Source organism: Diabrotica virgifera, chromosome 9 (genome assembly GCF_917563875.1).
Source record: "Diabrotica virgifera virgifera chromosome 9, PGI_DIABVI_V3a".
Lineage (NCBI taxonomy): Eukaryota > Metazoa > Arthropoda > Insecta > Coleoptera > Chrysomelidae > Diabrotica > Diabrotica virgifera.
Window position 1 is genome coordinate 111,522,928 of NC_065451.1, and position 23,436 is coordinate 111,546,363.

At 30.9% G+C, this 23,436-nt stretch overlaps 1 protein-coding gene across 1 annotated transcript in view; it reads right to left on the reverse strand.

Annotated features, from left to right (window-relative positions):
* The window catches only part of LOC126892422 (heterogeneous nuclear ribonucleoprotein C), a 2,215,671-nt gene that overhangs the window by 212,516 nt on the left and 1,979,719 nt on the right, over window positions 1–23,436 (reverse strand). Inside the window, exons 8-9 of the mRNA XM_050661951.1 lie at window positions 20,388–20,513; window positions 5,623–5,816 (exon numbers count right to left, since the gene is read on the reverse strand). Of these exons, the coding sequence (XP_050517908.1) occupies window positions 5,623–5,816; window positions 20,388–20,513 (320 nt within the window). The remainder of the gene's footprint in view (window positions 1–5,622; window positions 5,817–20,387; window positions 20,514–23,436) is intronic.

A 23,436-nucleotide genomic window follows, 5' to 3' on the forward strand; every position in this document is an offset into this window, starting at 1 on the left:
GGTAGAGATGGCTATTTCGGTTTCGTTCAGTTTTTGAATGTTCTTGGATAACCTTTACTTGTATAAATGATAGGATTATTTTTTCACTAATTATGTATTGAGTGGTTACCATTATTTATATACTATACAAATAGTCGAAAAAGAAAAAAAGTTTATTAGGGGAAACAGAAGACCAACTTAAGATATGGATGAACATATTATCAGAAGAAAGTCACAGGCTGTTAAAGTCATTTTTCAGAGTTCCCAAAGCTTCATATACCTGGGCAGAGAGCTAAATACTCAACTAGACCACTGAAAAGAAATCATAAGACGCATTGAAATAGCAAGGTCTGGTTTCATGAACATGCGTAAAATGCTCTGTAACCCCAAGCTATCAGTCACAATATAAGATTGAGAACACTAAAGTGTTAGGTGTGAATGTGTGGTCTCTATTACTTTATGGTTGCGAGACCTGAACATTAAAACAGTATGACGTTAACAAATTGAATTTATTCGAAATGTGGATGAACCGCCGAATGTTAAGAATTAGCTGGGCCAGCAGAACTACGAATGAAAAATTACTGAGAATAATAAACACACGTCCTCATCTGGTCAATACTATCAAAATTAGATAGACGTCATATCTAGGACACATAATGCACCATAGGGAATTTGAACAGGTCCAGGTAATATTAAATGGCAAGATCGAAGGTAAAAGGGGTTAAAGAAGAAAGAAAAAATCTTGGCTCCGAAACATCAGAGATTGGACCCACACAACAGGAAATGACTTAATTCATCAAGCTCAGAATAGAGAGACATTTGCCATATTGGCCGCCAACCACAATAGAGAAGTCACTTAGGAAAAGGAGCCGAAAATATCATTTTATTATTCTTCTTCGAGAAAAAAAAAGCTTTAAAACTCTCCGTAAAAAGCGAAGCCTTTAATTATAAAATCTTAAAGTCATCTTTATTAAAATATGAAGCCATTTAATAATTCACTCAAGAAAATGGGCGGAATGCATAAAACGTAGTAGATGCTATTGCTTCAGCACTACTTTGTAGCATTTTCTTTTACATAAAAGTAGGTGCGTTTGTTGAGAAGAACTTACTACACAACAGAAGTACCTACTACTGACCAGAAGTATCTACTAAAAAGCGTAGCGCCAGCCGTGTCTGCATTACACCAATCGTGATGGAATTAGTTTTCCATGTGCTTGTGATTTGTGAATTCACATTTTTACGTACCAAATTATTAGAATTGTATGTACATGAGTAAAAATGAGTGACTCAGATCCGAAGCGACAAAAGAGTTACGAGAGGATAAAAATGAACAATTGTTATTTGTTAATCTTCTTTACAATTATCAAATTTTATTTGATAAAAGAACGACCCAAAAATTAAGAATCTTCTTCTTAGTTTGTAAATTTTTCTATGGCACACATTCATAAATGCTGTCATATTGTAACAAAACAATACCTACGCCGAAGACGTCCACCCACCAACTTCACTTAAACTGAAGCAAAATACTACTAAACATGCACATATTTCAAAAGCGTAGTACATTCTTCTATGTAGGCTGGTAAATAGTAGCAAATACTACGGAGAAAAGCAAATGCTTTTTAAGTGTAGTGAAATCTTCAAAAATATAGTACGTACTTGAAGCATTAGCATTTACTACATTTTATGACATCATGGGCACTTTACTTTATAGGGTTCTCTCGTACCTATTTACGGTTATCGGAACAAACTCTTATAAAATAATACTTTTATTAATTTGAACTTTAATGACTTAAAATACTTGGATTTTCCATAAATAATATATAAACAATAAATAACTTTTTATTAATTGTACGCCTTAAATCAATTATTATTTTTCAAATACACTATCAATACTATTTAATAAACAACTCTTTGATTGATTTTATTTTCATCGTAAAAGCGTTAAAAAGCAGTAGCAGAATTAACTGCTATATCAAAATAGCGGGTCGGTCACATCTCTACTTGTCACTGTCTTGAGTCTTGTCATAACATTATATTCGAATGAGTGCGTTGTATGACAAAGATAGCGAATGTTCGATTTCCACGGACATGGTGTCCATTTTTTTCGAATTCTGAAAAAACTAATAAATATTTTTAAAACATTAAAAAAAAAAATAAAAGAATAAATTATTATCGAGGGCCGAAAGTCCCTTAGAATATATAAGAAGTTTCTTTCGAATGAGATATTTGAAATTAAAAATCACACTACATTTTCTCTTAGTTTTTCACCACTGTAACCTATTAAAATAAATATTATAGAAGTTCTCAGGGACTTTCGGCACTCGCTAAAAACCTAATCTTTCATTCTGCGTTTAAATTTTTGAAAAATACTTATCAGTTTTCTCAGGATTCGAAAAAAATGAATCCTCATTTGAATAGCATTGCAGCCGAAAATACGTACCGATCCTCTTAATTTATAAATCAAAATTAATTTTACATATAACCCATACATTGGGTTTACATACCCAGTAATTTTTATACAATACAAAGCTATGTGAAGTTCAAATTTATATCGGATCCTCTACTATATGCTTTATAACTATCTCAGATCTTCATTTGTCCTTCAAATTCTAATGGCGTTAAATAAATTTTTAGCAGCTCCCTATTTGTACCTATCCTCCTTAAAACATTTTCGTTGGTGGTAACGGTTGTCCAAGGTATTTTTGAAGATTCTTCTATGAAGCCAGAGTTCAACAAGTACTTCTAACTTGTTCATCAGTGTTATGCTGAGTGTCGAGGACTCCGTTCCATACAAAAGTATTGACCGCACGCACTACTATTACAAAATAAGCTTTTCATAGGCCTAAGAACCGTTCTATATAATATATATTCTTAAGTTGGCACCTCTTGATATGGTTTTACTTCTTAATAACCTACTTAGTGCATAAAAATACTTGTTCGCTTTCATTTGTTTATTTTGGATTTCTTCTTCTATATTTGGTTTTCGTTATAATTGTGCCTAGTTATTTGAATCTCTCAAATTCCTATATATCATTATTTGTTTATAAATATCTATAATAGTTCATAAAATGTATATATTATTATTTGTTTGTACTGTTTAATATTATTCTCTTACATATTCTTGGTCTATGCATTCCATGTATTTTGTTTTTGTGTCAGTATCACTTCCTGTTTGCTTCTTCCAACTATTACTATATTATCAACGAACGCCAGGCATTGATGCTTTTTATGATATATAATTCCTTTTCTATTTATATTGGCTTTCTGCAGCACGTTTTTCAGGAGGAAACTAAGGAGAATAGAGGAAAGTGGATCAACTTTCTTTACTTCTTCATTGTATTTCACCTACCAAAGTACGGTATGCGTCAAAATAAACAGTACTGGAATGCGTATGCCTCAAATTTGTATATACCATGCGCTACAACATACTGAGTCGTTTCCGATCGTCGTTATAACATACGTTATATGAATGCCCTGTTATTATTAGGTGCTGCAATACCTATGCTTCTCAGTTTGCAGAAAACATTTTTATCGTAGAGTGCTAGTTTTGGTCATACGGAAAAGGTCGCTAAAACTACCAAAGTTTAAAATCAACAATGGTTTCAACAGGATGGGGCAACCTGTCGCACGGCAATAGAGCCTATTCGAGTATTGCGCGATCATTTTGGAGGATCGACACTCACCAGGCCTAACGCCACCTGATGAGTACATGGAAAATACTGGAGGCAATCTTTAGTTGTGCTTATTACTATTACTGTTTAGCTTACTGTAGATTACTCTTCATAATTCGAATTATAATTTGACAGGAGATAAATAAGTATATAATAAAAATTGTATGAAGGGAAATTAACACCAGAAATGACCTCTTGCTGTTTAGAAAATTGGAATTGGAGCGAAGAAAGCAAACGCTTTAGAGCTTGTAGAAAGAGTGATAGGATGTTAGTAAAATCATGGACTGGACGAGAGTTAATATAAGATGTACCGTAAAATGGGGTAACGTGTAGAACCTGTTTTTGACTGCATGCTAAGTCTGTTTAATTGAGGTCAGGATAAGTTTGATGCTTAATTATAATTCAACTATTTTTGTAAAAATATGGTCAATAAAAATTCAAGGACATCGTCCTAATGAATACTTCTTCTTCTTTGTGTGCCGTGTTTGTTTTCAAGAGATGGCTATCGTCGTATTAACAAGCTGATGAAATGATTCTCGGTCGTCAGCTATATGAAACAATTCCTCGACAGTTCGACCTATCCATTGTCTAATGTTACGCAGCCAGGAAAGTTGTCTTCTTCCATGTATGATTACTCTATACTACAGATTATGTAATCAGTTAATACTTCCAATATTTGAGGATAGACAACGATATTCAAATTCAATGTTCCTTATGTCCGGTTTACATTAAAGTTATAAGCAACCAAACTAGAGAAAAATTCACACCGAAAGTGCAGTACGGCCAAGATATGGCAATACATTTCTAATGGGGAATAAACGCACAGGGTTGTCGGTCTTCACCAGTTGTTGACAGTCGCCAGCATAAGACTTCTTAACTTCTCACATTAGAACTTTAACCAATTTCTTCATTATATATTAAATGCCAACTCAAATTTAAAATTTACTAATCATTACTCTGACATTTTGAAGAAGACCATATATAACAAAAAAAAAAGAAGTTAGAAGTAAGAAGTTATACTTCTATTATATGATTTCAACGAAATCAATATATTTTAAACAGTTTATTTATATTTTATTTAAATACTAAACTAATTTTAATACTTACTACTTTCCAAAAATTTTTATTAAAACCATACGAAAAATTAAAAAAATAAAAGAATAAAACACACGCAAACACATTGAAAAATGAAACAGAGAAATTATTTCTATACAATAAAATTGTTGACAAAAATTTTAACTAAGAACGTATTTTCTGAAAAAAAAATATAACAAATATACCTACAATCATAAAATGTACAAAAAAAAAATAAAAATTTGCATTGGGGATTGAACCTGCGTCTATAAGGTTGTTAGATTTTGAACTCACCGCACACAGAATTTAGCTACCGAGACATATGAACGATGTGGGAAGATATAGCAATTAAACGTTTTAAACTTTTTTGACAGTTTGTTGTTTATTCTCTTAGTTTAATCAAATAAGTTTGATTCTTGTGGAATTAAAATACAACAAAATATAGACTAAAAAACAATATATTAGATGAAGATTGGTAGAAATTTTGTTGGTAATCAAATTATCTAATTGTTATACCTACCAGCTAGGGAGGTATTTTCCAAATAAGTATGTCGTTTTTTATTACAATACTGAAACATTTACAATAATTACGTACCTGTTGCTTTTAAAAACTATTTAAAAAGTCACTACAATTATAAACTTACTTTTTGTCTCTGTCCTCACAACAATAAAAACTAATATACACATAATTTGTTGACCCAGAACCATTGACGTATTAATAAAATAACCGACATATTGAACAATTGTTGACAGGTCATTGTAATTACCCAATCCGAGGACATATAACGTTTAGCTGCGCCCAGGATCAAGACTTTTGATGAATTCGCGCACATATAAATTTACTCCCCAACGCGCCTAAAGAAGTATAACTTCAAAAAATAAAAACTATCCTTCTTACCTTATCTGGCGTATTGTTATCTCTGGGAGAACGTGATGGGGGAGAACAGTTGCCGAGTGAAGGTACTCCTAATTCGTATATATTCAACATATGCGCAGCTTGTGCGTGTACCATAAGATCCCATGCGTTTTGAAAAGCGTCTTTACATTGAACACATAAAAGAGATGCTGAAGTGTTGGCATCATCTGGCGATTCTGAAACACAAGAGTAAGATTTTAAAACGTTGCTTTATATTATTTTACAGAGGGCACACATATCTATCTTTTCGTTCTAAGAGCCCGTTTTCGTCTAAATTATGCCACCTCTCGGTTGAGTTGCACCTCATCGAACAATGTTAGAGACAAAGACAGATATTGTTTGTTGTATAACGTTATATATACAGTGAGCACGTAAAGGTTGGAATAAATTCATTTTCTCGAGAATTGGCGATTTTGGAAAAAAAATCCCGAAACATGTCAATTTTTATTTTTAAATTACTACTTTTTAGCATATATATCATACTAGTGACGTCACCCATCTGGGCGTGATGACGTCATTTACAATTTTTTTTAAATTAGAATAGGGGTCGTGTGATAGATCATTTGAAAGGTAATTTAATTCTCTATTTAGTAATACAAACCTTAACATAATTATTAATACAGGGTGTCAAAAAAAAATTTTTTTTGATTAAATTTATTGACATAAAAAGAAGAATGTATGTGATTTATTTAATTCAAAATACATTTTACTTCTCTCAGAAAACAGAAAAAAAATGTTTATTTGAAAAATAATCATTGCTTTTCGCCCTAATGAAATCTTCGAACTGTCACGGTCACGAGGCTGGTGGGTGGCTGCTTTATATTGAATTTAAGCGAAAAACAATATATTTTTTGCCAAATAAACATTTTTTACTGTTTTCTGATAGCAGTAAAATGTATTTTAAATTAAATAAATTACACACATTCTTCTTTTTATGTCAATAAATTTAATTAAAAAATTTTTTTTTGGACACCCTGTATAAATAATTATGTTAATGTTTATAATACTGAATAGAGAATTGAATTACCTTTCAAATGAGCTATCACACGACCCCTATTCTCATTTAAAAAAATCATCGATGACGTCATCACGCCCAGATGGGTGACGCCACTAGTATGATATATATGCCAAAAAGTCGTAATTTAAAAATAAAAATTGACCGATTTCGGGATTTCTTTCCAAAATCGTCCATTCTCGAGAAAGTGAATTTATTCCAACCTTTACGTGCTCACTGTATATATAAATATATTTTTAACAGTTTATGACTCCAGTTAACTATATCAACAACAAATACAAGATCCTTTGTAAAAGGTATATTTGAAAGACTCCAATAAGGGTTTTATCACAAAATAAAACGTTTTCAGATTAATAGGAAATCCATCATCAATGTTAAGCCCGAAAATAGTAAGTATAACCTAATTAATACTAGACAATGTTATAAAAGTTGACTGAGGTTAAGAATTGACAGAGGCCATACTTACAATAGCATGCACGCGTGAGCTACCAAATAGTTATGGGTAAGAACCCTTTAAAAGTTTCAAGATCTTAAATGATACTATATATTTATTTTTAATAAAACAGAAGGATGTTGCAAATATTCCTGGATATAACCCAGGGCAACACAGAACTCTAACCCACGTAGATGTGATTTGCAAGGAATGAACCTCACATATTAAAAATTGGGTGTCAACTGAACTGAACGGTGAAAGAACTTTAGAAGTATGCCAGTGACAGATTGTCAATGCGACGTTATGAACTATCTTGTTACTTCAGCCAACGAATTTAAAATTTATGTTGATGTTGAAAATAAAACATTATCAAATATCTATTTATTGGTGTTAGAAATAATCAAACATAAATGTAAAATTGTGAAATATGTGATGATAAATATATGAACAAACATTTTATTTTCAACATCAACATAAACTTTAAATTCGTTGGCTGAAGTAACAAAATATAGTTCATAACGTCGCATTGACAATCTGTCACTGGCATACTTCTAAAGTTCTTTCGCCTTCCAGTTGAGTTGACACTCAATTTTCAATTTGTGAGGTTCTGGATGTTGCTGGAAGTAATCCATTGGCATCCAATTTAGGCCATATTCTCTTACAATTTTTACTATGTAGTTGGAATATACAACTTAACCAATGTTTGACATTGTGGCTATTTAGCAAGGACAGGGAGTTCACTGATGATGGACTGATAAGTCCGACAACGTTCTGAACATAATCCTTTTGCATTTTTAATTTTTTTTTTAATTTTTATTAAAATATTCCAACTACACCAATGAGTGTTTTACTTCAAGTTAAATTTTATTTAACTAGATGGTATACAGCCAACCTTCGGGTATTATTCCGTTTTATTTATTTTTTAAAGGGTTCTTACCCATAATTTTTTGGTGGCTCACTCTCTCTCCTGTCTTTGCCTCATTACTGAGGATCGTGATTTCTTCCAATATTCCTAACAATGTTTCTCCATTGGTCTCTATCTTCAGCTGCTCTAAGAGCTTCGCAGAATGAGTTTCCAGCTGAATGCTTTATTTGGTCAGACCATCTAGTTGGTGATTGTCCTCTTGATCTTCTCCCCAGAACGTTTCCAGAAACAATTAATCTCTGCAAACTGTCGTCACTTCTGCGAACCACGTGACCAAAGAATTGCAGAATTTGTTACAGACATAGTGGCTCACGCATGCATGCTATTGTAAGTATGGCCTCTGTCAATTCTTAACCTTAGTAAACTTTTATAACATTGTTTATTATTAATAAGGTTATACTTACTATTTTAGGGCTTAACACTGATGATGGATTACTTATTAATCGGAAAACGTTTTGTTTTGTGATGTAACCCCTATTGGGGTCTTTCAAATATACCTTTTAAAAAGGATCTTGTATTTTTTGTGATTTATGGTATACAGCCAGCTACAGGAATTTTATTTTCCTCGTGGATTGTTATATCAACAACAGTACGTAAAAACAACTTCTCCGTTATTACAATAGATAGAATGACAAAAGATGTGTATGAGAGAGCTATTATCCCAAAGATTATTCTTCTTCTTCACGTGTCTCATCTTTTAAGGACATTGGCGATCATCATGGCCCATTTTACTCTGTCTGCAGCGGTTCTGAAGAGTCCTATTGTTGTTTGTCCACTCCACTGCTTTAAATTTTTTAACTGGACCTGCGTCGTCTCGAGGACCCGGTCCTCTTTCTCCTTCCACTTTCCCTTTTATGACGAATCGCATGAACTCATATTTTTTGTTTTATCCTTTGTGGCTAAAGCTCATTTTTCTTTCCATCATAGTGTTGAGTATTTCTTTTCTTTTTTTTTCAAAGATGATACCAAAGGTAAACAATTTGACCTCGAGCTTGCGCTTACAGAGTTGTAACCTCATGTGCTGCTTAAAAGTGACCAAAATAGTACAAGCGATATATTATTCGACGTTTGACTCAAAATTAGTGTAATCGTATATCAATAATCGCAAAGTTACTAGTAGAGTTTAAATATCACTTATTGTTCTACTTTCGGTCATGTTGCGTGTAGACTTATGATGTACAATTATTGCTTGTTTAAAAATTAATTCATATATTTAAAATCACTGTCTGTTTTCTGTATGATATATCTCTCCATTATATCTTTAGCAAACAAATGAAGTACAATTATTTTAGACTCGTCACGAAAGCTTTAAAATAATAAAAGTAAATTACATAAGCATTAAGTGACCAAAACAAAAGGTAAAATGTAAGAAATAATTGATAGTAGAGCGCAAATTATAAGGCTAATCGCTACAAATATGTGGTGAGACCGCTCCCATCTGTAAAAAATTCTGATTCGGTTTATTTGTGGATTCCTATTCAAATATGTCCCCTTTAAAAAAATATGAAGGGTTCCGGGCGGAATTTTTGGGCAGAAATTGTTTAAACAAGATAAAAAAGGGTTCAAGGCAGGTTTTGTTTATATTCGATTCAGAGTTGGACTACCATCTCCATATAGTAACTATTTCAGCATCCTTATGTACCATCAGTGAAGATTATGCAGTCACAACTCTGAAGGGAATACAAACATTCTGCCTCTTTTAAAGCAAACCATCGCGATGCGATGAACCCGCCTTTTGAGACGCAATACAGCGACATCTCTCGTATTACGAGGAAAACGAAAAGCCCTAGATACAAAGTTTACTACTTTTTAAACAATTAGAATAATTGAAATAAAAATATAATAAACAATATTTTAAATCCAAGACTTTTCGTTAAACAATTTTTTTAAACAAATGCAAATAATCACTTTTTTTTTGATCTGGAACATATATTTTTAAGTTTCGTAGGTCATTCTAAACAAGAAAGGTATCTTGTAAATTTTCTCAAAAATTAATCGCCTTCGAGTTACAGGCGATTTAAAATCTGAAAAATGCGAAAATACGCATATTCGAGGCTTAAAAACTCATATTTAAATTAGTATTTTTGACGTTGCCAGATAGTTAAATTGAAGTCTAAACATTCAGCTTCAAGATTCTGAAGAGTGGTCGCGTCTAACCTTAATTTAAATCGTTATTTTTTAATTGTTAAATATGCATGTCCATCCGATTTTTTTGCCGGTGAGGCGCGCTCTATTTCAAAAGCTCCTATTTGCATCCGAAAAATATTTTTTATAGATTCTTTGGGACATTCTAAATAAAATAACTTTCCTGACATTTTTCTCAAAAGTTGACAGTTTAAAAGTTATAAGCGATTTAAAATCAGAAAATGCGTTTTTTTGTCCTTTTTCGGATTTTAAATCGCTTATAACTTTAAAATTATTAACTTTTGAGAAAAATGTCAAAATCTTATTTTATTTAGAATATTTCAAGGATCTAGGAAAAATATTTTCCGGGAAAAAATAGGAGATTTTTTAAATATAGCACGCCGCACCGGCAAAAAATCGGATAAACATGCATATTTAACAATTAAAAAAACAACGGTATAAATTAAAGCTAGACGCGATCACTCTCCAGAATATTGAAGCTGAATGTTTAACCTTAAAATTAGGTATCTGGCAACCTCAAAAATACTAACTTAAATATGAGTCTTTAAGCCTCGAAAATGCGTATTTTCGCATTTTTCAGATTTTAAATCGCCTATAACTCGAAAACAAGATTTTTGACAAAATCTACAAGAAACCTTTCTTGTTGAGAATGACCCAAAAAACCTAAAAATATGTATATTTCAGAGCAAAAAAAACGTGATCTTTTGTATTTGTTTAAAAAAATGATTAAATAATTTCTGCCCAAAAATTCCGCAAGGCACCCTTCAGATTTGTTAAAAGGGGACATTTTTGAATAGGAACCACAAAGATTCGTTTTACGAATCAGAAATTTTTTCAGACGGGAGCGGTCTCACCACATGGACTAAAGAGACTGATAAGTACATTTAGAAGTTTATATCTAGTAATAATGGAAGTAGAAGTAAAAAATATAGTTTAGAATACAATAGCAATATCAATAGCACTAATAGCTAGTGAAAGCTAACTGGATACTTAACAAGAAAGATAAGTGCGCTAGAGATAAAGCATGTATGTATATGAAAATAGCAGGCAAGAATAAGTGGAACACACTGAGAAGTGACGAAATAAGAAATAACATTGTTTAAAAACCAGTATTAACAAAAATCGAAACCAAAAAATTAATTTGACAATGTCCTACCTATTTTAAGAATCGATCTAAGCTGATTGGTAAAGATAATAATGGAAATAGAGAAAAAAACAAAAAAGGAGAAGAGGCACATCAAGAAAGAAGTGGCTGGGCCAAATAAACGACTATGCAGTGCAAAGAGAAAAACCGTAGAGAAGATAAAGGAATTAGCATAGAACAGACGAGAGTGGAAGAAATGATAAATTTGATCATAAATCGGAATCTCACTCCGACACCTGAAAAGTCAATATCAGGAGAAGTTGAAGAAACATATATCTAGTCATAAATGAAACAGGAGTGTAAAAGACGAAACCTAATAAATATGCTTTCTTTCGGTATCTATTTTTACAATCAGTTATAAACTGAATGGGTAAAGTAACATTTACCGACAAAAGTTACTTTAAATTTACACATTTACCCCAGGCTGTGGGTGAAAAATAGGTCGATTTCAGGATATAATTTAGGAATTTTTGAAACCTCTCAGGTGTTGTAAAGGACGATGCCAGGAATAACTTCTACTAAAATGTAACCAAAAATATTGTGCGCTTTTTTTTTAATTGCGATTTTCTTTTGTTAAATTTGCAATTTTTATTGATTTTTAATTTTGTAGCTTAGGATATTGATTTTAGAGAAAAACTTTTCAATAGAAAGTTGTAGTAAATTAAAAAACCTACAATTTAAGCTATGGTAAGTTTAATTTCGTTAATTGGTTATTGCAAAACAGTCTGCGAAACGTCCAAAATGGCCGTTTTTTACAATTGTATTATTTATTGTACAAATAATTTTTTTTATTTTTTAAAGCTTTAAAATGAAGATTTTTCAATTCCAAACATAAAAAAAATTGTAAAGCCAGATTAACGAATTTGTTGCTTAGATATTATAAATTGTTTATCCCAAGAGGTCAAATGTCGAAGGCTATAAATTTTTGAAAAAAAAAATCGTAGAGAGTTGGTGAAACATCTAATCTCCTTTAAAGAGTTATGTTTTCATATTCTGATGTGAATAAATGGGTAAAATATTTTTAAACTTCTAATTTTTGGGTTTGAAAATAAGGGGGTAAATTTCGTTATAAACATTTAGAGCTGAAGCGGCCCTGTACATCCTATGAGTTTTTAACTTAGAGATTATTTGTTGCTGAAGATGAGACAAAGATTTATAAAAAAATAAAAAATTTCTACGACCAACTGAAGCCGAGATAATTTTTGGGTTTGAAAATAAGGGGGCAAATTTCGTTATAAACATTTAGAGCTGACGCGGCCCTGTACATCCTATGAGTTTCTAACTTACAGATTATTGTTGCTGAAGACAAAACGAAGATTTATAAAAAAAAAAGAATGTGTGTGTACTTTGTACGCACGTAAGAAGTTATACTTCTATTATATGATTTAAACGAAATTAATATACTTTTTATTTATATTTTGTTTAAATATTAAACTAATTTATACTTACTACTTCTCAAACATTTTTATTAGAACAGTGCCAAAAATTAAAATAATAAAAGAATAAAACACACACAAACACATTAAACAAGCCACAAATGATGTCTGAACATTAATTGTCGAAAATTTTTTTAACTAAATACGTATTTTCTGAAAATACAATTATATAATAAATATACTTACAATCATAAAATATATTAAAAAAAAACAAAAAAGAAAGTTTCTATTGGGACTCGAACCAGCGCTGATAAGCGTGGTTGGTATTGGAATTCTCTCGCCTTCAACGCTTAGCCACGGACACTATGTGTCATTATTTACGAAGATCGACTAACTAAACGGATTAAACTTGTGATATTTTGATATTTTGAAAATTGATCAAATTATGATTTAGAATTGAAAAAATACAACAAAACATAGAGTAAGAAAACAATATATTAGGTGAATATTGATAGAAATTTTGATGGTAATCAAATTATATAAATAAAAGTATTACATACTATGTATTTCGGCAGATCAAATAGGTAGGTTTATACCCATGATACATTAACAATTATTACGTACCTGTTGCTTTTAAAAACTATTTAAAAGTCACTACAATATTATAAACTTTTTCTTTTCTGTCCTCACAACAATAAAACTAATATATTATACATTTGTTTACCTTTACCTTTACCTCCAAACCACAGCTGTCCTACAGTTGCCATATCGGATAATTTTTGACATGTCATTTGAACATCCAATCAGAACAAAGTTATAATGCGCATGCGCCGGGCTGATAGGTTTTAACATATAAAAATTCACCCTCTATCGCCGGTAAAGAAGTATAACCTCAATAAAAATTTTCTACAACCAACTGAAGCCGAGATAATTGTTTTTTTTTTCTTAAGTCGTAGTGCCTTTATTTATAACAATTAAGAAATTATTTTAGTCATTGACTAAAGAAAGACTTCTATTATCTTAAAATAAAAATTATTATAAAATATAATTACATTTAATTATTAAAAATTATTTTTAAAATCGGTGCTTTTGCGAGCGGCCGAATTTTGCAAATCGCCCGGCTCGCTTCAAATCCGCGCGGTCGAAATTTTTACGTAACTTGTGTTAAATTTTGACAGAAAACAATTTAATAATATTACCATTATAATATACAGTCTATTTACCACTGTATTTGTTTTTCTTGATAAACTTTTATATGTGAAATTTCATTTCTGAAGAAATAATATTACAAAAATGATACATATATATGAAATATATAACTACATTTTTAATTTTTTCATTGTTATATAAATATAATAATAATAATGTTACTTCTTACTATAATATACAATATAAAACTTTTTCTTCTTGTAGTGACTATCCTGTTTGGATTTCACATATAAAAGTTTATCAAGAAAAACAAATACAGTGGTAAATAGACTGCATATTATAATGGTAATATTATTAAATTGTTTTCTGTCAAAATTTAATACAAGTTACGTAAAAATTTTCCGAGCGCGCGGATATGAAGCGAGCCGGGCCATTTGCAAAATTCTGCCGGTTGCAAAAGTACCGATTTAAAAAATAATTTTTAATAATTAAATGTAATTATATTTTATAATAATTTTTATTTTAAGATAATATAAGTATTTCTTTAGTCAATGACTGTAAAATAATTTCTTAATTGTTATAAATAAAGGCACTATGATCTAAGAAAAAAATAACAATTATCTCGGCTTCAGTTGGTTGTAGAAAATTTTAATTTTTTTATGAATCTTTGTTTCGTCTTTAGCAACAATAATCTGTAAGTTAGAAACTCATAGGATATACAGGGCCGCTTCAGCTCTAAATTTTTATAACGAAATTTGCCCCCTTATTTTAAATCCCAAAAATTATCTCGGCTTCAGTTGGTCGTAGAAATTTTTTATTTTTTTATAAATCTTCGTTTCATCTTCAGCAACAATAATCTGTAAGTTAAAAACTCATAGGATGTACAGGGCCACTTCAGCTCTAAATGTTTATAACGAAATTGCCCCCTTATTTTCAAATCCAAAAATTAGAGGTTTAAAAATGTTTTACGCATTTATTTACATCAGAATATGAAAATATAACTCTTTAGAAGGAGATTGGATGTTTCACCAACTTTCTATGATTTTTTTTCAAAAAGTTATAGCCTTCGAAATTTGACCTCTTGGGATAAACAATTTATAATATCTAAGCAACAAATTCGTTAATCTGGCTTTACAATTTTTTTTTATGTTTGGAATTAAAAAATCTTCATTTTAAATCTTTAAAAAATGAAAAAAAAATTATTTGTACAATAAATAATGCAATTGTAAAAAACGGCCATTTTGGACATTTCGCAGGCTGTTTTGCAATAACCAATTAACGAAATTAAACTTACCATAGCTCAAATTGTAGGTTTTTTAATTTAATACAACTTTCTGTTAAAAAGTTTTTCTCTAAAATCAATATCCTAAGCTACAAAATTAAAAATCAATAAAAATTGCAAATTTAACAAATGAAAATCGCAATTAAAAAAAAAGCGCACAATATTTTTGGTTACATTTTAGTAGAAGTTACTCCTGGCATCGTCCTTTACAACACCTGATAGGTTTCAAAAATTCCTGAATTATATCACGTTTTTTCACCCACAGCCTGGGATAATTAGGTTTTCGTTAAGGCAGTCTGTGGTTTCGTATTCAGTTTTTCTGTGATATTGGGAAATTATGGATGCTTATAAAATGAGTAGGGTTTATTATGTAAAATGATCAAAATATATTACGTTTTTATGGACACTGATCAGTATATATATTAGATATTTTACATGTCTGACAGGATTGACATATTTTTAATGTGGTGACAGTATAATACCCACGGTTATTAGACTTTATTACGGTTGTCTTGTCCGACGGTGGTGGGGAGACTTATATATTTGACTTTACGTCACAAGAGTTTACATTCCCATATTTTAAAATTATTTTCGATCATTGAATGTGTGTTATTGTGTATATATGTTTATTATTTGTGTTATTATGAAATAATAAGACAAATAGTACACATTTTATCTTATAGCGGGTGGTGAATCGTAAAAAGGGCCATAGGAAACTCAATGTAAAATTCTGAATTGTTGAATTCCTGCTTCCCTAATTATTCTACATCAAAAGGCATGAGAGAATACTTGTAGAGAATTAAAATCTGTATTAAAATCAAAAGTTAAAATTGTTCTACGATTTAAATGCATTCCAACATTTTGAAAAATATGATACATTTGCCACAATAGGTATATATGCGTGAAAAATAAGGCCACAGGTTACTATTTAACTGGCAGTGCTCACACCATTGACTGAATAAAAAAATCTTTATTATTAATCCTTTCTCTGCAACTGAGGGTATCTTATCAACTGTATTGTTTTTAAACAATAGATGTTAAAATAAAAATATTGACAGTTCAAAAATGTGAACATTATTGCATTGTGTGTGGCCTAAGTTTGGGCTGAAAACTAAAATGTATTACATTTTTACAAAATTTTGGAATATGTTTAATTACGTAGACCAATTTTAACAGTTATTTCCAATACAGATTTCAATCCTCTTCAAATAGTTTCTAATGTCTTTTGATGTAAAATAATTATTAGGGAAGCTGGAATTCAACAGTTCAGAATTTTACATTGAGTTAATGCAAAACTTTGACGCATGTCAAAATTCTCAATGTGTTTTAATTGTATTCATTTTTTTCGAATCCTGAGAAAACTAATAAATATTTTTGAAAAATTTTAATTCAGAATGAAAGACTACATTATTACCGAGGGCTGAAAGTCCCTGAAAACTTCTATAATGTTTATTTTAATAAGTTACAGGGCTGAAAATAAAAGAGAAGTGTGATATTTAATTTCAAATATTTCATTCAATAGAATCTGCTTGTTTAATCTAAGGGGCTTTCCGCCCTCGGTAATAATGTAATCTTGAATCCTGCGTTTAAATTTTTCTAAAATACTTGGTTTTCTCAGGATTCGATAAAAATTATATTACGATTCAAATGACAGTAAACTCTCGTGACGTAATCTCACCCTTAATGTTCATTAGTTAGTCGATTTAGGCAACCGTAGTAATGTCTAAGAACCGTGTGTAATACCAACGAATCTATAGTGGGAGCACGCAAAATAGAATTCTATTTTAGTGACGTCACGTTGCCGGTTGCTACCGTCGATTTTCCCATTATGAAATTCTATTTCGTGACGTCAGCAAAATAGAATTCTATTTTGAGTGCTCTGGGCTCTAGAGTCAATCCGTGAAAAATCCTTTGTTCTGTATGTTCCATTTTGGTGAAAATGTCACCGAATTCATAAAAATTTTAGTAATTTGTGCAGATGAATAACAGTTAACGGCATCCTGCGTTTACCGTGATTGGTCTTTATCGTCGCGCATTTACCGTGTCCGTTTTTGGTCGTTATCGTTGCGCATTCATTTTTTTCTCAGGAGTGGACTGCAAAATTATAACCGTCAAAATCGAGAGTGACCCTACTATACTGTGATATGTTCTCGAAAATTAAATTTCTCACTTAATTAGAGAGTTTTGAAATAACAGAATTAAATAAGACAATAATGTACATGTGGACCAGCGCGTAAAATATATAGGTATGCAAATATTATAGCACAAAGGACAAGTTGTAGTTGAGTTCGAGTTGTGTTCAGTGTAGTTAAATGACAAATAAAAACATATAATTAAATTAATTTAAAGAATCCCTCCGGGAAACTGAAATATTATAGGTATACAATTTATGACACCTAGGCATCTGGAAACGGGTCTATCCCAAAATCCCGACAGCCAAAATCTCAACAGCCACAATCCCGACGGCCAAAATCCCGACATGCCAGAATCCCGACAGGCCAAAATCCCGACAGGCCAGAATCCCGACTGGTTTGATAAGTTTTTTTAACATATAATTACATTTATTTCTTATTTTTTGTTTATGGCCATCTATTTTTATTTTGTGTTACTAAACAAAAGTATTTACCATTTAATATGAAGTAATTTTCTAAATAAAATTACTAACTTGGGTAAATGAATTAAATTATTTTTTTGTCAATATATAGTCCAATAATTATATATAATCAAATCCTGAACTCAAGTTTACTTTCATATAATATATATTATCATGTCACTTACAACCTTCCATTTCAGAAAGTATAGCTTTTATATTATAAAATGAAGTGTTTAATAGTTATTTATGATATAAGTGTTAAAAGTACACGTTTAAGGCACGCATGTGAAAGTTTGCAGAATGAGCGATAGCGAGTTCTGCAATTCACATGAGTGCCTTAAAAATGTACTTTTTAACACGCATATTATACAATATTTTTTCTACAAACGTAATTACAGGACAATATCTACAAGTAATTTTACTTGAACTTGACTGACATTCCATTTTTATATTTTTTTGACATTACATCAAAATTGCCTATAACGGTCAATACGAACTGCAGTGCCTTAAAAATATTTTAAAGCACTAGTGCCTTAAAGTAGCATTTTTAACGCTCGTATGGAGTGCTAAAAATTGCATTTATCTACTCTATGTCATATTATGTATAAGTTTTTAGTTTGTGAAAACGGTCATTATAGATAGCAGTGCGTGAAGTAACGATGTATTTCAAATGGGATTTACTTTTTCGCACACTTTCAATGGGTTTTTTGGTACACTTTCATATAATCAAATAGCCTTAATTTTCGCGTTGTCATGGTGATGACAATATGAGCAATGACTTACAACAAAACTTTTTACAGTTTTGTGGTTTGAAAGTAGTTAGGATTTTTAAATGTCAGTTCTAAAAATTGTAGAATAGAAATGAATTCCAGTGACGAAGAGTTACAGCTTTTTTTATTTGTTTATCGTAGATAAAATATACTCGCTCCGTTGTCGCTCGTGCTCTAAAAATCGCGTGCGTTCGCAAAAAGTACTTCACGCACAGTTTCATACAATATTTTATCTACGATAAACAAATAAAAAAGCTGTAATTCTTCGTCACTGGAATTCATTTCTATTCTACAATTTTTAGAACTTTGACATTTAAAAATTCTAACTACTTTCAAACCACAAAACTGTCAAAATTTTGTTGTAATTCATTGCTCATATTGTCATCGCCATGACAACGCGAAACTTAGGGATTGTCACTATGACAACTCGAGAGTTACAAACAGTGCGAAAATTAAATCCCATTTAAAATACATTGTCACTTCACGCACACTTTAAATCCTTCACGCACTGCTATTTATAATGACAGTTTTAATAAACTAAAAACTTATACATAATATGACATAGAGTAGATATAAATAACTACTTCAACACGGTTGAAGAAAACTAATTTTTTCTTTTAATATACATAATAATTAGTACCCGTACTTATTAGTAAGTAAAATAATTTTTCAATTTCAATACTATATAAGACCGTCCGGCAACACATGCATTATTATAAATAGATTGATTATTTTACTGGTAACAACTTTGCTAAGCCGACTGACAATTTTCAGAATTCCTGACTACACAAATATCACCAGTAGACCGTAAAATGAACAAATTTCCGGGCTCATTCAAAATACACATTTTGAGTGAGTAATAACAGCTGCATAGGTATGTACAAGAGGTTCTTCCTCTCCATAAAGTTTTGAGTAGTATATGTTTCGGAAAGTATATAGTAAGAAAGCAGAAGTCAGAAAGCATATGTTTGAAAGAATATCTGGATCCACTAGTTACCTGTCTCTGTGATAAGAAATTGTGTCCTCAGTTTGCTACAAAATATTTTAATGGTCTTTTGAAAACATAAATCTACAGAAAAGTTCTTCAATATCTATTTATTCACAATAGTTTGCTCTGTATTTAAAGAATTATTAATGTATGTTCATCTAATTGATACCAAAATAAAATTGTAAATCCGGTTAAGATATCCTAAATAAGCTCTAAACCATTACCTTAGCTGCGGGCTAAAAATCTTCTAGATCTTTCTTCAATGTTACCGTGATAATAAGCTACAACTACTCGAACCTATCATGTCCAAATTTGTGCCCCAAATATGCTGCCTTTTGTCATTTAATGGCGGTCAAAAGTTCTCTGTCTCTTCCCATTTTGTGCAACACTATTTCGTTCGGAATATGATCGGTCCATGTGATTTTCAAAATTCTCCTAAAAAGCCACATCTCAAAAGCTTCCAGTTTTCCCACTGACTCAACATTAACAGTCCAGGCTTCGACACCATAAAGAACAATAAAGTGGATATAACATTTACCATCGGATATTGGATTTGAAAATTGAGTCTTTGCTTACTCAGAAATTTCCTCATCTTCAAAAAGGCTGTCTGGATTGCTCTATTCTGGATCGAATTTCTGATTTCGGATTTAGATCTTCTAAGTTCTAGTCCATAGTAGAATCCAGTCTTCTAAGTATTCTATTTCATTTCTAATTTTAAATTTCAAAAACTATAAACGAATAATTCCAACAACCCTTATTTAATGTAAACAGATAAAACATATTAAAAGTTACGAGATAAAATAGGCAATAACTACATTTTCTAATTACAGCAAAGAACTAATCCTCCTATTTAAAATACACAGAAAGCTACTTTCGTAAATACATTTCTGCAAGACAACAAACTAAAGGGAAACAAGCGAGACTTACTGGATTTATTTGAATCGCATTTGCAGGTGAAACGCAATTTACAGTAAGTTTTTTTGTGTTCGAGGAGTTCCTGGAGTTCGGAGAAGAGTTCCCTGCAGTTGCCGCATATCAATATATCTTGATTGCCTGAAACAAGTAAAAAGTGTTTTGAAACTTACATTACTTAAACAAAATAAAAGAGGAAAGTTGTCTAAGCATATATTTAAAATGAATACAAAATTGTTACTTTGCACCATAGAAGCTAATATGTGTTTAAAATCTGAAAATAAATTTTAAAACTAATGTAATACTAAAAAATATTTCATTAATTAGGAATCCAGTAGTAGGCTATTGATTATGTATTTTAGAAAGGAACTACAACGTTAACGTGGTTTTATTGTTTCATATAGTCGATGGACCCCTAAATATGCGCGAATAATCCGCGAAGTGCTACCATTTAAAGGGATGCGTTTTTGAGAAAGGGATGAACTATATGTCGGTCTTGACGGTCCAGTTAGCTGGGGCTCAGTCGATCGACAAGTTTAGTGGATTTGCGATTTGCGGTCGCTGGTTCGAGCCTCAGCTAGGTCATGAAATTTATAAAAGGCCAACGCCGTAGTATAAAACTCAATAGAGTCTACGGCTTGGTCTGGAATAAACTGGCGTCTGATCGACCTATGGAGGAGCGGTACGGGAAGGGATAAGGGCTTCCGGCTTGGTGATACTCCTCCATAGATCCCTACCGAAGGGCGTTGACGCCTAAGAACGGTGTATACATACATGAACTATTCCCTAGGCACAGGGCGAATTAGGGTGAGTTCTATGCACGTTTGGTACAAACACGTCTACAGGAAAAATTTTCCAGGTTAAATTTACCATCAAAATATCATATTTTAAAGTCAAAAATATTTTATTTTGCAAAAATATATTCAAAAGAACAGCAAGAAAAAAACACGAAAGGTAGCATTTTTGTTTCTTGCCCCATAACTTTTTCCACGGGGATATAGGTATAGGCATTGCTTCACAGAAAAACATTTTTCACCCTTCCTCTTTGAAATGACGTTTGGTATAAGTCTCTATAATTTATAGTTTCCAAAATATGATATTTCAAATTTCGCCACTCACAGCGATTTTGGGCCATTTTCCTTGTTACTTTGCAAACATTTTTCTGTAACTTTTTTTACGCAGCTTTAGGTATATGCAATGTTACATTTAATAGGAAGAAAAGTCAATTACCTTTAAAATGGTCCATAGTAGAAGGCTATACGACTATTTCTAAGCAAGATATGGTTTTTCAAAATTTTATACTTTTAATGATTTTTGATTTTATTTTACGATTATTTTTAAATTTCTCATTATAACTTTTTTTATTGTATATTTATGTAGACACATTGTGCAATAGAAAAGAAAGCTTATTTTCTTAACTTTAAAATGGTGTATTTAAAAAAATTCTAGGTCTATTTTTAAACAAGATATTTTTTTCCAAAAATTTGACATATACACATGCAATAGGCCACACTACGTTGGAACCATATGGAAAACTTTTTATTATTAACTTTATGAAAAAAAATATTCAAAAAAAATATATAAACATAGTCTAAAACCTAAGATGTAATCATCAGATATAAAATTTTATCAATAGTCTACGAGGTATGTTAAAAAATATAAATTTTGCTCAAGAGTAAACTACCTTTATATTTCACAATATCGAAAAGTGTTATTAAGAAAAGTTATTTGGAATTAAAAATTATGTTACAATATGCAATTATATTCTTCTAATTGAAAACAAAAATAAAAAGTTTTAAAATTTTTCTCAAATTACGGATACCCTTGGATATCCTACGGATATCTTGTTTAAAAATAGTCCTAGAGGTGTTTGCAATACACCATCTTAAAGTAAAGAAAATAAGCTTTTTTTTTTCTACAATGTATATACCTAAATGTACAAGAAAAAAAGTCATAATGAGTAATTTAAAAAATAATAATAAAAAATATCAAAAATCATTAAAAGTATAAAATCTTGAAATAGCATCACTTGTTTAAAAATAGTCGTGTAGCCTTATGTTATAGGCCATTTTAAAGGTAATTGACTTATCTTTCTACTTAATGTACCATTGCATATACCTAGAAATGCGTAGAAAAAAGTTACAGAACAATGTTCGCGAAATAGGGAAAATGGCTCAAAAATTCTGTAAGCGGCAAATTTTGAATAATCCTGTTTCGGAAACTATAAATCCCAGAGACTTCTACTGAACGTTGTTTTAAAGAAGAAGAACGAAGGTTATTTTTCTCCGAACCAATGCTTATACCTATATCCCTGTAGAAAAAAGTTATGGGGCAAAAAATAAAATTGCTTTATTTCGTGTTTTTTTTTTTTGCTTTTCTTTTGAATAGATTTTTATAAAAAAAAATTATTTTGACTTTAAAACATGATATTTCGATAGTAAATTTAACCTGGAACAATTTTCCTGTAGAAGTATTTGTACCAAAAGTGAATAGAAATCACCCTAATTCACCTTGTTCCTAGGGACTAATACACCCCTTTCTCAAAAACGCACCCGTTTAAATGGTAGCACTCCGCGGTTTTTTCAAATCTAGTGGTCCATTGACCATATGAGACAATAAAATCCTGTTAACGTTGTAATTCCTTTTAGGTCTCTTATTTTAAACATAATCAATAGCCTATAGTGTAATTACCCCAGGCTGTGGGTGAAAAAACGTGATATAATTCAGGAATTTTTGAAACCTATCAGGTGTTGTAAAGGACGATGCCAGGAATAACTTCTACTAAAATGTAACCAAAAATATTGTGCGCTTTTTTTTTAATTGCGATTTTCATTTGTTAAATTTGCAATTTTTATTGATTTTTAATTTTGTAGCTTAGGATATTGTTTTTAGAGAAAAACTTTTTAATAGAAAGTTGTATTAAATTAAAAAACCTACAATTTGAGCTATGGTAAGTTTAATTTCGTTAATTGGTTATTGCAAAACAGCCTGCGAAACGTCCAAAATGGCCGTTTTTTACAATTGCATTATTTATTGTACAAATAATTTTTTTTTTATTTTTTAA